We start from the raw sequence: 14,309 nt of genomic DNA on the forward strand, positions 1-14,309 counted from the left end.
TTCTTAAACTATGTGCATTTATGAAAGTTCTTATGAAGTTTGAAACAATTTCATCCACTAGCTTTATTGTTGAAATGAGATATAGCAAGACTTGCATTGAGTACTAAGAAAGTTAGTAGCCGGTAGTCGTCGGGTTAACCATCATGATATTTCTTATTGTTTTGTAATTTTTATTTATTTATATATGGTTTAATACTAAAGCTAAAACAAATAAGTGAATGTTATTAACTCTCCACTTTTTTAGGATTCCTCAGCTAATACTGAGGTTTTGTGTTTTTCACCTTGACATGAACTTGGCTCAGCATGATGCTGGAATGTGTCTGTCATATTCAGTTGTGGCCCATTTGTACAGAAGTATTGTCTGAAATTAGTTTACAAATAATTACTATGGTGAATTTATTGAGAAGTATGGTCTGAGGGGATTACTATGGGGAATGTGTTGAAAAATATGGTCTGACATTAGCTCACAGAGGATTGCTATGGTAAATGTGTATAGAAGTATGGTCTATCATTGGATACTATGGTGAATGTGTATAGAAGTGTGGTCTTACATTAGTTCACAGAGAATTACTATGATGAATGTGTTGAAAAGTGTGGTCTGACATTAATTCAAAGAGGATTACTATGGTGAATATACCAAGAAGTTTGGTCTGACATTAATTCAAAGAGGATTACTATGGTGAATATACCAAGAAGTTTGGTCTGACATTAGCTAGGATGAATGTGTATAGAAGTATGGTCTATAATTGGTTCACAGAGGGTAATTATGATGAGTATGTTGATAAGTATGATCTGACATTAGTTATGGAGGATTACTATGGTGGATTTTTAAAGAAGTGTGGGTTTACATTAGTTCACAGAGGATTACTTTGGTGAATGTGTAAAGAAGTGTGGTCTGACATTAGTTCACAGAGGATTATTATGGTGAATGTGTAAGGATGTGTGGTCTGACATTAGTTTACAGAGGATTACTCTTGTGAATGTTCAAATTAATCTCCAAAATGCTTAGTCAGATTTAAATCCAGTCATTGTGTTGGCTAAGGAAGGTGACTGTCGTGCTTTGGGAACCAATTTCACATAATACAAGTATGGTGGATTGTTGTCTTGGAAGAGCCCTTGCCCATTAGGAGAGAAATAAAGACTGTAAGGTTGACAAGTTCAGCAACTTTGTTTATGTACACTTTAGACTTTATTTGCACTCTAAAATAGCAACATATTTAACCCCTGCCAAAAGAACATTCCCTACATCATTAAGTCACGTCTAGAAATTGGCACTATTAGATCAATATAAGCAGGGTCAACTGTAATATTTGTTTTTGCTTAATTTTACCCTACCATCAGTAAGACTTGAGGTCATACTGATTAACTGGAAGGAAAAGGTTGAAATTATTGAAGTGGCAAGACTGCAAAAATATATGGGAAGGTCAAGTGTTACTTAAATTGAATTAGGCATTATAACTAGGAGGAACTTGAGGAGATTATTGGAGGAGTGAGAATCTGTGTCAGGGCTGGTACTGAACTCCTCAAATGTATAATAGTAATAGAAGAAATAGTATTAAAATTATCTTATTTTTTATTGGACAGTGTTATTTAAAATAAAAATGATAAAATATTTTACACAATATTTAATAATAGTAAAGTAAAAATTAAAAGAGATCGATGAAACTCCACAGTTGGAGAGAGGAGAGTGTGTGCTTTGCTGGTATTAAACTCCTCTAGAATTTAAATAAATAATAGATAATAGTAAAAAAAGAGTTAAATACAACTTGAGGTTGTTAAGTTTTACTTAGCAAACATTTTTATTTATCTTTGATTGATTCTAAGATAACTTAAGAAGGCTTAATGTAATATCCAACCAAATGTTCTATGTTTTATTTGTTTTTGATATTAGAGTTTCTAAAGAGAAATATTTAGACTACATCAACTTATTTAGTTTAACAAGTAAAAATTTATTCATGAAAATTGAGGTAATTTAATTTGATTTTTAACTCACTGTGATAACAATAGGATAATGAAGTGATATGTATGGTGGTTATTAATTTGTGAGCACTTAGAAAAGTCCATAGAATAAAAATATAACACAAAACCTGAAATGTAGTGAAATATATTGTGTAAATAGGTTAAAAAACAATTTTCAATTTTAAAGTCCATCGTTTGTGAAATTACATTACTGAAACTAATTTTCTTTGGATTAATAAAAACGTGGTTTTCAATATGCTTGATCAAACCTACATCAGAGACTTGTACAATAAAATTTGCTTTAATTAAATATTATCATGCTGTCAGATAATGCAGTATTCTCAGAACATTTTGTGAATATATGAGAAAAAAAAACATTTCATTTTATTATTAGATGGTAATATGATATAATATATTAAATAATTCATGATGTCTAGAAAAATGCAGTTTCACTAAATGTGTTTTAAAATTATTATAAGAAAAAGAAAACTTAAAATAATATTTATGCTTTTGCTTAACCATTTCTGTTGAAGGACAAGCAGAAATACTGGAACCAATAAGGCCAGTGGAAGCTGATCAACAACGCCCAACCATTGATGACATGATTGAAAGACTTCAACAAGAACAGAACAGTCGTAGAGTAAATCCCTCGAGAGCTTCAGGTGCAGCAAGAGAAAGTGAACGAAATGTTCAGGGACCCATTTCACCTCGCGTGCTTGGCGGCCAAAGATCATTATCTGGTAAGAATTATTATTTTCTGTTTTAAATATATATTTTTTGTGAACCTATTAAGTTTTTCTCGCATTTTTTATTTATTTTTTGTTATTAAACTAAAGCATGGGGATTTCAGTCTTAATATTTTTGCACACACAGTCAACTATGTGATATGATTTGTAAGTATTGTGACATTTTCAAAGGTTCAAATCAAGCTAGAACAAAAAACATAAATTAAAATCATCACTGATAAAGTATTTCATACAAATTACTCTTTTAAGAATAGTGAATGATTTATACATATATTTAAAAATTTTTTTTTTATACATTTGTAAGAATACATGTATAAAACCAAGGGTAATGAAAATTGTTTAAAAACAACTATAGAGTAATCTTTAATCAAACTTACTGTCGAGTTCATTTAACATTTACAAAGATCTATTGATATTTTTGAGCAGTGAACTGTGCAGACACTTCATAGATAAATGGGTCATACATCAAGTGCTTCATAGCTAAATTATTCACCTGATTGCATCCAAAACCATATTTTGCCACTATAAATTTGCATGAAGGGGCTTTTCTCAAAATTGGTAACCAATCATCAAGATTAAAATGCTGAAGGTTGAATACCAGGTGAAGGGAACCGAGCATTTTTTAGCATTATGTACAGGTTAAGTATCCCAGTCTTCCCAAAGTACCAACTTTCACGAAGAGCACACTACACAGCCATAATGGATATAGTAAAGTGACTGTAATCCTGTTTGATGATTTCTAACATTTTAGCACACCGACAGCTGCACATTCTGGCTGATATGAATTTTAGAAGTTATACTTCCAAGTTTCGTATACAACTGACTAGCAACTCACACAGAAAAATACATAATCATTGAATTCAGTGAACTTTATACATATTTTTATGTAATTGTCTTCTTCCTGTTAAAGTTATAGAATATTAGTCCAACAGGTAGAGCCATTAAAAATAATTGAAACAACTTTTCCTTGTTACCTTATTACTTTAACAAAACTGTTCATGCTGTTTTTATCTTTAGCTAATAAAAAATTCATAAATCATTTGAATTGAATTGCTAGGGAGAAAAAAATTGTGCTTCATGTATGAAACATTTTTTGGTTGTGGTATTTTCTATACTTGAATGTACAAAGTTTATACGATGTAAAAGCTGTGCTGTGTATTTAAAATAATTAAACAGTTATGTGACATATCTGGACTATTCATGTAAGTGATTAGATACGTAGCATTCTGAACAAACCTGATGGCCAGTTAGGGTGTCTCAATGACTATAAGTTTAAACCTAAGTAGGTTAATCATATTCTATAACATGTGGTACCCATCAAACACCTTTGGCTCAAAGTGTCTTTTGTACTAGAGGTGTTTGATGGGTTCTGTCCCCCCGTTGAGTTAATACTTGTTCCCTATACCCAGGTTTTGAAAACATCACTAGATCTTACTAGATAAGTTATCAGTTTGTCATTTTTTATCACACCGTTCGGCTCAAAGTGTCTTTTGTACTAGACGGTGTGATAAAAAATGACAAACTGATAACTTATCTAGTAAGATCTAGTGATGTTTTCAAAACCTGGGTATAGGGAACAAGTATTAACTCAACGGGGGGACAGAATCTGTACTCTTAAGTGTCTATAAACAAATTAAGAAATTCAAACACAAAACCTTAATACATAAACACTGCTGTCTGAGATGAAGCTCTGAGGGATGACAGATTCATTCCCCAAATACCTTTCCATTTGCAATGCACAATACTATCTACACTATCCTCTTATTTACATGTATAGTAATACTGTCTGTATTTCTCTCCGTTTAATTTCATTTTTGCATAGTTTAATGAAGTTTAAATAGCTTTAAGTGTATGCACACATTACTTTTTAATTATTTATATGGTTTTCTGTATGTTATGATGTAACAACTTTGTCAAAATACTAAGAAGATTTTGAGACATAAACCTTAGACACAATAAATTCCAATAATTTCTTCTCAGTCATTACTAGAATGAATGTTTTCTAGAATTAACTTTCTGACATTTAAAAAAATAAACAGTGATTTTAGATAAATTTGATATTATTCAAAACATTTTTGTGAGTTTGAATGTGATCTTTACAGGTCATAGTCGGGTTGGTATGAGACGTAACGGAGACATTGAAGGAGTTAGACAGTCTAGTGGTAATTGGCAGTCTCGTGGTCAATTTTCTGGTTCACTTTCGTGGCTAAAGAGGGTAGTGGTCAAGCCTATGTGCCCCCCTCAAATCAGGGAAGAGGAGAGATTCAGACAAATGTTAGCTGATCAGGAACTGTCACACTTCAATGGTGAAAAGAGAAAGAAGCCAATAAGTGAAACAAAAGAGGTATACTACAATATTTTATTAAATAAAATGATCAATATTGAAACTGTGATTTAAAATTCTTTGTGTATGTTTTATTGTCTTTTTTGTCCCCCCATATAATAAGACATATATTTACAATGTAGTTTGAAATTATATATATGTAAATCTTATGGGTATTATGTTTTTCTTTCATATCAATTTGGACGCATGATGTCCCAAAGTAGAAGTCTGTCTTTTCTGTTGGAAAATTTGGTTAATGGTATTAGGTCTCTTCCCCGATTTTCATTTAAGTCATAGTGGATAAAAGGTTATGTGGTTGAAAAATGACAAGTGTGTCCTGGCCTTGTTTGGTATTATTGTATTTTTAGTATTAAAAGCCAGGTTCTCCTTTGTTTAGCAACTCAACACACTCACCATTAGACCCACTTGCCTCCGTTTTGTTTGGCATTTTGTAAGTGTGATTGTTGTTAGTAAAGATTGTGGTAAACTTCTGTGTTTCGACTCTTTCCTCATGATTAACTTAGTCAGAGTTTGTTGAAATACATAGACAAACAATCCATAACTTGATATCCATCAAATCTCCTGTTAGCAGGTCCTAACTGGCTATCATGTAGGAAATCTGTGTGTACAGGGGAATACTACAGAGTAGAAGGGAAAGAGAAATTTTCAGGTGTGTGTGTGTGTCCTCTCGTATTGGATGAAAGACTGGGCTTGTAAATGCTTCAGTGTGTATCCCTAGGTCTATACTCTGGGGAGATGTCATTCTTCCAAAACATACCTCCTTGTGGATGTTCAAGATCGATGTCATCAGCTTGTAAATGCTTCAGTGTGTATCACAAGTCTATACTCTGGGGAGATGTCATTCTTCCAAAACATAACTCCTTGTGGATGTTCAAGATCGATGTCATCAGCTTGTAAATGCTTCAGTGTGTATCCCAAGTCTATACTCTGGGGAGATGTCATTCTTCCAAAACATACCTCCTTGTGGATGTTCAAGATCGATGTCATCAGCTTGTAAATGCTTCAGTGTGTATCCCAAGTCTATACTCTGGGGAGATGTCATTCTTGCAAAACATACTTCTTTGTGGATGTTCAAGTTTGATGTCATTGGCTCCTATCTGCACATTGTCGTAATGGTGGCATCCCAACACTATCAGTGTTTTTGTGCACAAGGGTCAGGTACTGCAGTTCAGGGTTCTTACCTTTGGACCAGCATTGGCACCATATGGATTCTGCTAAATCATCACTGTTTTCTCGTCACCTCCACTGCCTAGCCCTGTGCACACACCATTCTATGGACGACTGGTTACTGCTGGCACCATCTCGTCAACTGTCAGAATGTCACACCTGGATTCTTCTTCTAAAAACAACCAAGGCAGGCTTCATTATCAGAGCTGAGACATATATTTTTTCTCCAACACAATATGTCATCAGTCTGGGTATTTTTTTCATCATGTATCTCAGTCAGGCTCAACTGACTCCCATCTGGCTACATGCTATGGAACAGGAAGACTGACTCTTACTCACGTCTCCTCCCACTGCACGGATGGTTCTTTCTCTTTTGGGAATGTGGGCATAACTCAAATCCCTCATGCCTTTGATACAAGCACACAAGAAATCCCTTCAGTGGTCTTTATGCGATCACTGGATCATGAATAGCAATTCACTGGATTCCTAAGTTTTTTATTTGGATCATTCTCTTCGATCTTGAGGGGGTGGTTAGTTCGGAATAATGTTAAGATATGAGTTCCTCTGCCGCTACCTCATCTTTGTATCACAGACTAGTCAAAGACCTGCTTTCCAAGGAGTGGAGGTCTGTGTAGCCTTTGATCATGATGCCTACCCAGACCAAGAAATCACCACAACTGTAATAGTCCCATTCTGTGGTATTTGAGGGATGATAATGAGTTACCCGCTCCCTCAAGATGAATCTTTACTGAGAATCAGTCTCCAGGAAAAATCTTAACTCATCCTTGAAGAGATTGCTGCACCAGTTTTTTATTCCATTCCAGGTGTTGGTGACACCAGGATAAATGAGCCTTTCTCTGGGAGGACATTAATGGGACACAAACTATTGGACATCTGGCATACAGACCACTTTCATGAAGTCTTCTGGCTACAGTCTGTCTCAATACAGATCTTCCTGTAGCTATAGATAACTCTTGTGCAAATTGGCAAGTGGTAATGACTCTATGGTATCTGGCAGTTAGAGTCAAACAATGGTCATTTTGAGATGATGTGGCTCTTTAGGACAGACTTGGACATGTTGCAGTATCTCTTGTCTCCTCATATTTTCTCCAGAGCCTGGGTACCAAGCTTTTGCAAACACTTAACCTTCTTGCAACCTTAAACTGCTGTCCAAATTGTACCTTTTTTTGACATTTCTTACAATAAATCTCTACAGGATTATCTGACAGTAAACAAACAATGATGGAATTAAATTTTGTCTCTCTTTATTTTCTTTTTGTTAATGGAAAAATGAAAATAAATTTGTATCGTTTGGTGCTATACTTTAGCTGCAACAAATCACGATGTTAACTTTATAGATAACTTATCCTGTAGGACAAGTAGATGCCATTTCTTACTTCCCCAATTTTGATATGCACTTGTCCCACATGTCATCACATTTTTGTTGTATTATAATACCACAACAATTTAAAAGTTGTGAAAACAGTACTTCTACTATTGTCTTAAAACAACTTATTCTGTTATTTCATCAGATGACAAAAAAAAGCAAAGAGCATATTGCTTTGATGCATTTATTCAGAATTGATATTTCAGTCACTGCACAAATCATTTGGAAACATTATTACAATCCCATTGAATCACTTGTCTGAAAAATAATAACTGATGATTTATATTTATTAACTCATTAAACCTGAGTGGATGCTGCCAGCATTCAGCAGAAAATCCTGATTTACCCATAGCATGGTGACAATATCCGATAACATTTATATCTCTTTGTCTGAAAGCTAATCCAAACCATATTATTTTCCACCTTTCATAAATAGACCAGAAAGTTTATATGGTATGGTGATAATTATTAGGGTATCTTGAAACTAATTTTGGCAGAACTCGCAAAAAGTACGGATTTAAAAAGTTTAGTATTGTTGAGTGCCACTCAAGACAGCATATTGACAAAGTAATGCATTTCCCTCAAAATCTGATAGCTTACAAAACTAGATGATGTGCAGAGTAATATGCTCATGGATTAACACAAACTCAATACTAGAAATATTTATTTTATTTTGCAATTTTTAATCATTTTGTCTTTTCAAGACATAAAATAACTATCTGTTAATTCTGAACAGACAAACCAAAGGCAAGAAACTTTTCTTTGGTTGACAGTTCAAGACAGGTAGATGATTGGAAATACTTGCCTGAATCAGACATTGTCTTATTGACCTGGAAAATTGGGCAGCCATCATTGCTGAGCCTTATGTAATCTTGGTAGATGATTGGAAATACTTGCCTGAATCAGACATTGTCTTATTGACCTGGAAAATTGGGCAGCCATCATTGCTGAGCCTTATGTAATCTTGGTAGATGATTGGAAATACTTGCCTGAATCAGACAATGTCTTATTGACCTGGAAAATTGGGCAGCCGTCAATGTTTAGCCTTATGTAATATTTGGTGTTCGTAATGACTAGATAATTGAAAGTGAAAATACACTTACAAGAGTTAAATGAGTGGTTGTGAAACACATACATGGTAAATTAATACTCCTGCTAAAGTTGAAATATGCTTTTCAGTTTGAAGATACTTTTGTTTTCTCACTGTAGAAACTTATATACCTTACAGATTCAGTCAGAAGGTTAGACAGAAATAAAATTTTAAGCTTGACACATGTTTCACAGTATTTAATTTAAACTTGCCTATTACAATCACAACGTAAAAACATTCTTTATTTGCTTTATTTAATATAGGAAGAAACCGATAGCGTTAAATTGAAAAGTCAACGCTGTGGTACTCGTAAGCAACAGCAACAACAAAATATGAGGACAAGACTGGTGAGATAACTTAGTAGTAATGAATATTATGATAGCAATATAACATTAAGTTAGCATGTATTTAAAACATACTTCAGAATTATGTTTGAGATGTATTCTTTTCTAAAAATGATATTAAAAATTATTAGTGTTCTATGAAATTATCAACCATAAGAACACAAGTTCCAAAGTTTCAAGGCTGTACAGAAATAAAACTTTTGCAACATCTGACATTAACATTGGATTAATGAAAGTACTGTTATTAGGTCAAGAAACTTTAGCACCAACATATATTGAGTAGATTATGTAAACGGGTTACTGATAGTAAGTTGTCTACGAATCAAACAGAACCAAAAGGAAAATAAAACAAAAAAAAGTTTAAGTATGTGAAACTTTCCTTAGAATAAACAACAAACTACTGCAATATATCAAAGTAAACTTAACTTTATTTATGTATTTAATGCACAAATCACCACTGAAAAGAGAAGATGAGTAATCACAAATAAAATGTTTTAGTTTATGAGCATTTGGAAAAAAAGTTTTTTGAAAATGAGGTATGTATCTTATAGTAACTAGTTCACTACGTTTAATTATGTATTAAACAAACCTAGCTATATGGGTAATTAATTAACAAAATTACTGTGTTGCAGTGTAATTTGATTAGGAAAATCTTGAGTTTTGGAAGACAAGTTTTAAATCTCATTGTTTAGTTGAGAGAAGTATTGTACTGTGAAAACTGTATTAAACGTTATGATTTAAATTTATTTTGTAATAGCCAAGATTGTTACACCAATGAAATTAATAGTAACGCATAAGTAAAATGTGAGTTATAAAGTTTAAATATACGTTCAATGAAAAGTTCTAAACTTTCATGTGTTCAAATGAGTAAATTATTTTTCATACATGTAAATATATAACTCATTCAAAGGAGACATTTTAATCATGTTTATTTATAAGCTTCCATCACTGAGACTTTATTTTCCTCTGTTGGCAAAGAGATTGTCTTCAGTTTCATTTGATAAGTTTTGAAATAACACAATATTTACATTTGCTTTAGTTTTTGTTTTTTTCTGATAAAAAATTTTCACAGTTGAATCTAAGAGTTACTGCCTCTTATTAACACTTAAGTTTAATGTTTCTCATCATAAGCTCACTATTCAAGTGTTCTTCAGACAATGGTGGCATTGGATTTAAAGTTAACCTCAAGTTTGACTTGTTATTTGATTATCAAATTTTTCTTTTGTTGACATTTTCTTCTGTTAAACTGAATTGGCACAAGAAACAGTTAAGAAATAGGTATAAATTACATAGTTTCTCAGTTATGGTAAACTTATATTTACTTGTCTTATATCTAATTTTTCATGAAATTTATTATTTATGGGCCATATGAGTCTGATATAACAGCAGAGGGTTTATCTTGACTTCATATATATAGGTTTATCACATTGCATTAAAAATTATAATACAGTGTTTTCTAACATTGTTATGCCTCCTGGTGGTTCAGGGATAAGTCTGAGGGCATATAACAATAAACATTGGGTTTCAGTAGTCACAGTAGGCAGAGTACAGACATACTATTGTGTAACTTTATATTTAACAAACAAACTAGCATTGTTACAAATAGTTACTCTGAATAAACATAATTTCATATGCCATTCTTGGCAATAACATGTATTAATGAGTAAAGTATAATAATATTTTAATATAGTGCAGTGTTAGCTGGTTCTTTTGTTATAGTAATAATGATGTTATAATAATTGTCCATTTGTTTGACTTTTTTCTTTGGTTTTTAAAATACTGACACAGCTGAATTTCTGAACATTTATATCACAAAGTTGTGATATTTATTTCTACAAAGATAATTAGGTTAGTGGTTTAACTTATCAGCATCTCTTTGAAAGAGATTTGTAATGTTTTCCTTTAGCCTACCATAATTAGTGTGTTTTTTATATAAATTTAGGAACAGAACATCAGCTACTCAGAGTCATCAGACAGTAGTGATATAGAAAGGAGAAACTGGAGAGATAGTTCTAGTGAAGAGGCTGGAAGGTTGGTTGTTGGTTTTTATTTTTTTCCAAACTGAAATTAATTTGACTTTATGTTAAAGAGCACAAACAAAATAACATTTTTTGTGCTTGAATGTGTATATTGTATAACACTAAAAATAATATGATTTAAAAAAAAGTCACAAAACACTCAAACTCATGTGACTCTAAGCCATATTTGGTGACAGTTGGCTAGTTTGAAGAAAAACTAGCGGAAGCGCCACATGGCGAACTGGGTGGGCAAATTTATGTCATACAAAGTAAACAAAAATGGCAACAGCAGTTGAAGAGGAAGATAGATATAATGTGTCATGTCAATTGCACTATATATATGTTTGAACCAGACCTTGCAGACAATAACAAGTCTAATGTTGACACGTTGGCCATAGTTGACTAGGACTGGCGGTTCTCTGATCTTTCTTGGTTTGGAAATGTTTTAAAAGTTATATGCTACAATGCCATAAAAGACTGGTTTACTCTGCTAATGTCATGAAAATGGGACGAAGTTTATAGCCATCAGTATGGTCACATGAGTGATAATATAGTAAATCTGTGATTAAATACTAGTCAATATTTGTTTTTTTCAAGTGATGGATCTATATCTAGATGTAGATCTAATATCAACAGATGGACTCTCAATACTGTATTTTGCACATGCTCCAATTTGTATGCATATGATTAGGTATACATTAGTACTAGAAAAGCAAACATAGCTGGGGTCATATTTCGATATTGTAAATCTAGCATTTTTTATAATGCATATTGACATGTTCAATGAAATTTCATAGAAAAGTGTTATAAAAATAAAAAATATATAAATAAAACAGACAATTGCTTGTCCATGCCCTTTTTTGTTAAATAATAGCTGAAAGTGAAATTTCTTAAACATTTTTTATTTTAGCAGATCTACTGGTGTATTTATAAAACCTGAATGATTGCTGACAATTCTATATTGTGCATAAAACATTAGCTTAAACTTGAGCTTATCTTGTATGCCTCTCATTTTCGGACAACTGATTGGACACGACTGTCATCAATGTTATCAATCTGTGAACAAGAACATGATGTGCCACTGGCATGAGCCTGGCTGCTGCCCACTGAGCTTGATGGATCTCTCTCAAACTTTGGATACATTCTGGGCACTGCATCTTTCTATAGCACCAGTTTCTTTACAAATCCCATGTCAAATTGTAGTTTATTTTCAAAGTCTGATCCCAAAATATGTTCACTGCATACATGGCAGCTTTAGTTCGAACTCCATTTATCACAAGCTCTTGATATGAACTTTGTCCAGGCCATGTGCCATTTTCTGTCTGACTTAGGTGGAAACTAATGCAGAGATCTTTCCTTTTCCTTGGGAATGTTCCCACATCCATAACCAACACAGCAAAAAACCATAGTTGTTTACTCATGAATAATTGTATTCACGACATTTGTCAAATGAAATTTTTCCAGAAAAAAAACGAATTGTTTCATATAAACAAACTGACAGTTTTTCACGCACAAAATGGCACACATAGAAGAATCCGACTGCAACTGGCCTTGTTTACCTTGAGTGATGTTACTTGCCTCTAACCCAATTTTTCAACCAAGCAACTGCAAAGGCTAGCTGCTGCTCAAACTCTGGGAGCATCCAAGGCCAGGGCAAGGGAAAATTATCAAAAAATGACTTGACCGTAATTTGTAACTTATATTTCTATGACACTTAAATATAAATACAAACATATTGTGTTTTTAAACTGTCTGACATCTTTAAAATACAATATCATTCACTTAGATCAGGACAAGCTAGCTACATAGAGCAAATCTAAACATTAACCATATAATTTATATAGCCAACCCAATATACTGGTCTTCCTAGGAGTATGCAATGTCACAGAACTAACCCTTATAGTGATTAAAAGTCAATGACATATAGGGTATTCTCCCTTTTAGTGATATTTTTTTAGCTGTAATCCAAATAATACATCATGAGGTTCATACAGCTCTTTACAATAGATTTAGGTTAATCTTAAATCCATATAGCTAACCATGAAAAATAATTCTCAAAAATGTATAATAAGAAAATAAAAATTGTATATATGAAACATTTTAACCAATACTTTTAATGAAACTAACTGATAACTTACAAAACAAAAATAAGCTTACTTGCTTCATGTGATATCACCAATTCTCCATCCCTTCAAAATAGCATGATAGTAGCTTGTGTAAAAACTTTGAAGTTTATGTTATATCCATAGAGTTTTGTACTAGTTAATTTTATTTTCATCAGAACTATTTTAAGTATGAAAACAGCAAGAAACCTATCCTCATTAAGTATGATAATGGAAAATATTCATTGATGATATAGTTTTTGACTCGATAAAAATGCCTTTCATAGTTTGGAGGGTGTTTAATCACTTGAGTGTATTAGGTCTACTGTGAACCAGTGAAATGAGCTATCCACTTCTAATAACATAACATAATGTTTTGGGACAACATGGGACCTATTGGTCCATCTCAGCTATTCCATCCTCTAAACTAAATTAAAATATATTTTTTTTAAATCTTAAAGCCAGTGCTTATTATTCATATACTTATCAAGTTTTTTTTTAAACTCACTTAAATTTACTGCCTGAAGGACGCGATTCCAAAGGCCAACCACTCTATTAGAAAAATGAAACTGTCTTAGCTGAAGATGACTCCTACTCTGCCAAGATTTATACGTGTATCCTTTAGTCCTACTTTTCTCACTGTTAATATGAAAAAAGATGATGCATCAATACTATCAATTCCCTTTAAAATCTTAAACTTCTCAATCAGATCCCCCCTAACTCTTCTTTTTTCAAGAAAAAACAACTTGAGAGACTTCAACCTCTCCTATTATGAAAACCCCTCCATCCCAGGCACCATTCTAGTAACCCTTCTCTGAAGCCTTTCAAACAATTCAATGTCTTTCCTAAGTTAAGGAGCCCAAGACTGAACACAATATTACAAATGTGTCCTAACCAATGACCTGTACAATGAAATTATAACCTCTTTGGACCCAAAATCCTATTTGCCCTACCACTAGCAACAGCACACTGCTTGGATGGCTTTAGAGACTGATCAACTATTATGCCAAAATCCCTTTCCTTCATATACTGTTAAGGTTATTCCCATCCAAATTATACTTATAAAAATTATGTTAACCCACATGCATTTATTATAATTAAAACCAATTTACTATTTATTTGCCCAACTCACTAAATGATCTAAATCCTTTT

The 14,309-nt window shown here is 32.8% G+C and overlaps 1 protein-coding gene across 1 annotated transcript in view; it reads left to right on the top strand.

Moving 5' to 3' along the window:
* LOC106462272 (PH-interacting protein-like) overlaps nucleotides 1–14,309 on the top strand; it is a 110,946-nt gene that overhangs the window by 61,745 nt on the left and 34,892 nt on the right. The window contains exons 17-20 of the mRNA XM_013922172.2: nucleotides 2,493–2,699; nucleotides 4,808–5,049; nucleotides 8,957–9,040; nucleotides 10,980–11,068. Coding sequence (XP_013777626.1) covers nucleotides 2,493–2,699; nucleotides 4,808–5,049; nucleotides 8,957–9,040; nucleotides 10,980–11,068 — 622 coding nt within the window. The remainder of the gene's footprint in view (nucleotides 1–2,492; nucleotides 2,700–4,807; nucleotides 5,050–8,956; nucleotides 9,041–10,979; nucleotides 11,069–14,309) is intronic.

This window comes from Limulus polyphemus, unplaced genomic scaffold (genome assembly GCF_000517525.1).
Source record: "Limulus polyphemus unplaced genomic scaffold, Limulus_polyphemus-2.1.2 Scaffold1130, whole genome shotgun sequence".
Lineage (NCBI taxonomy): Eukaryota > Metazoa > Arthropoda > Merostomata > Xiphosura > Limulidae > Limulus > Limulus polyphemus.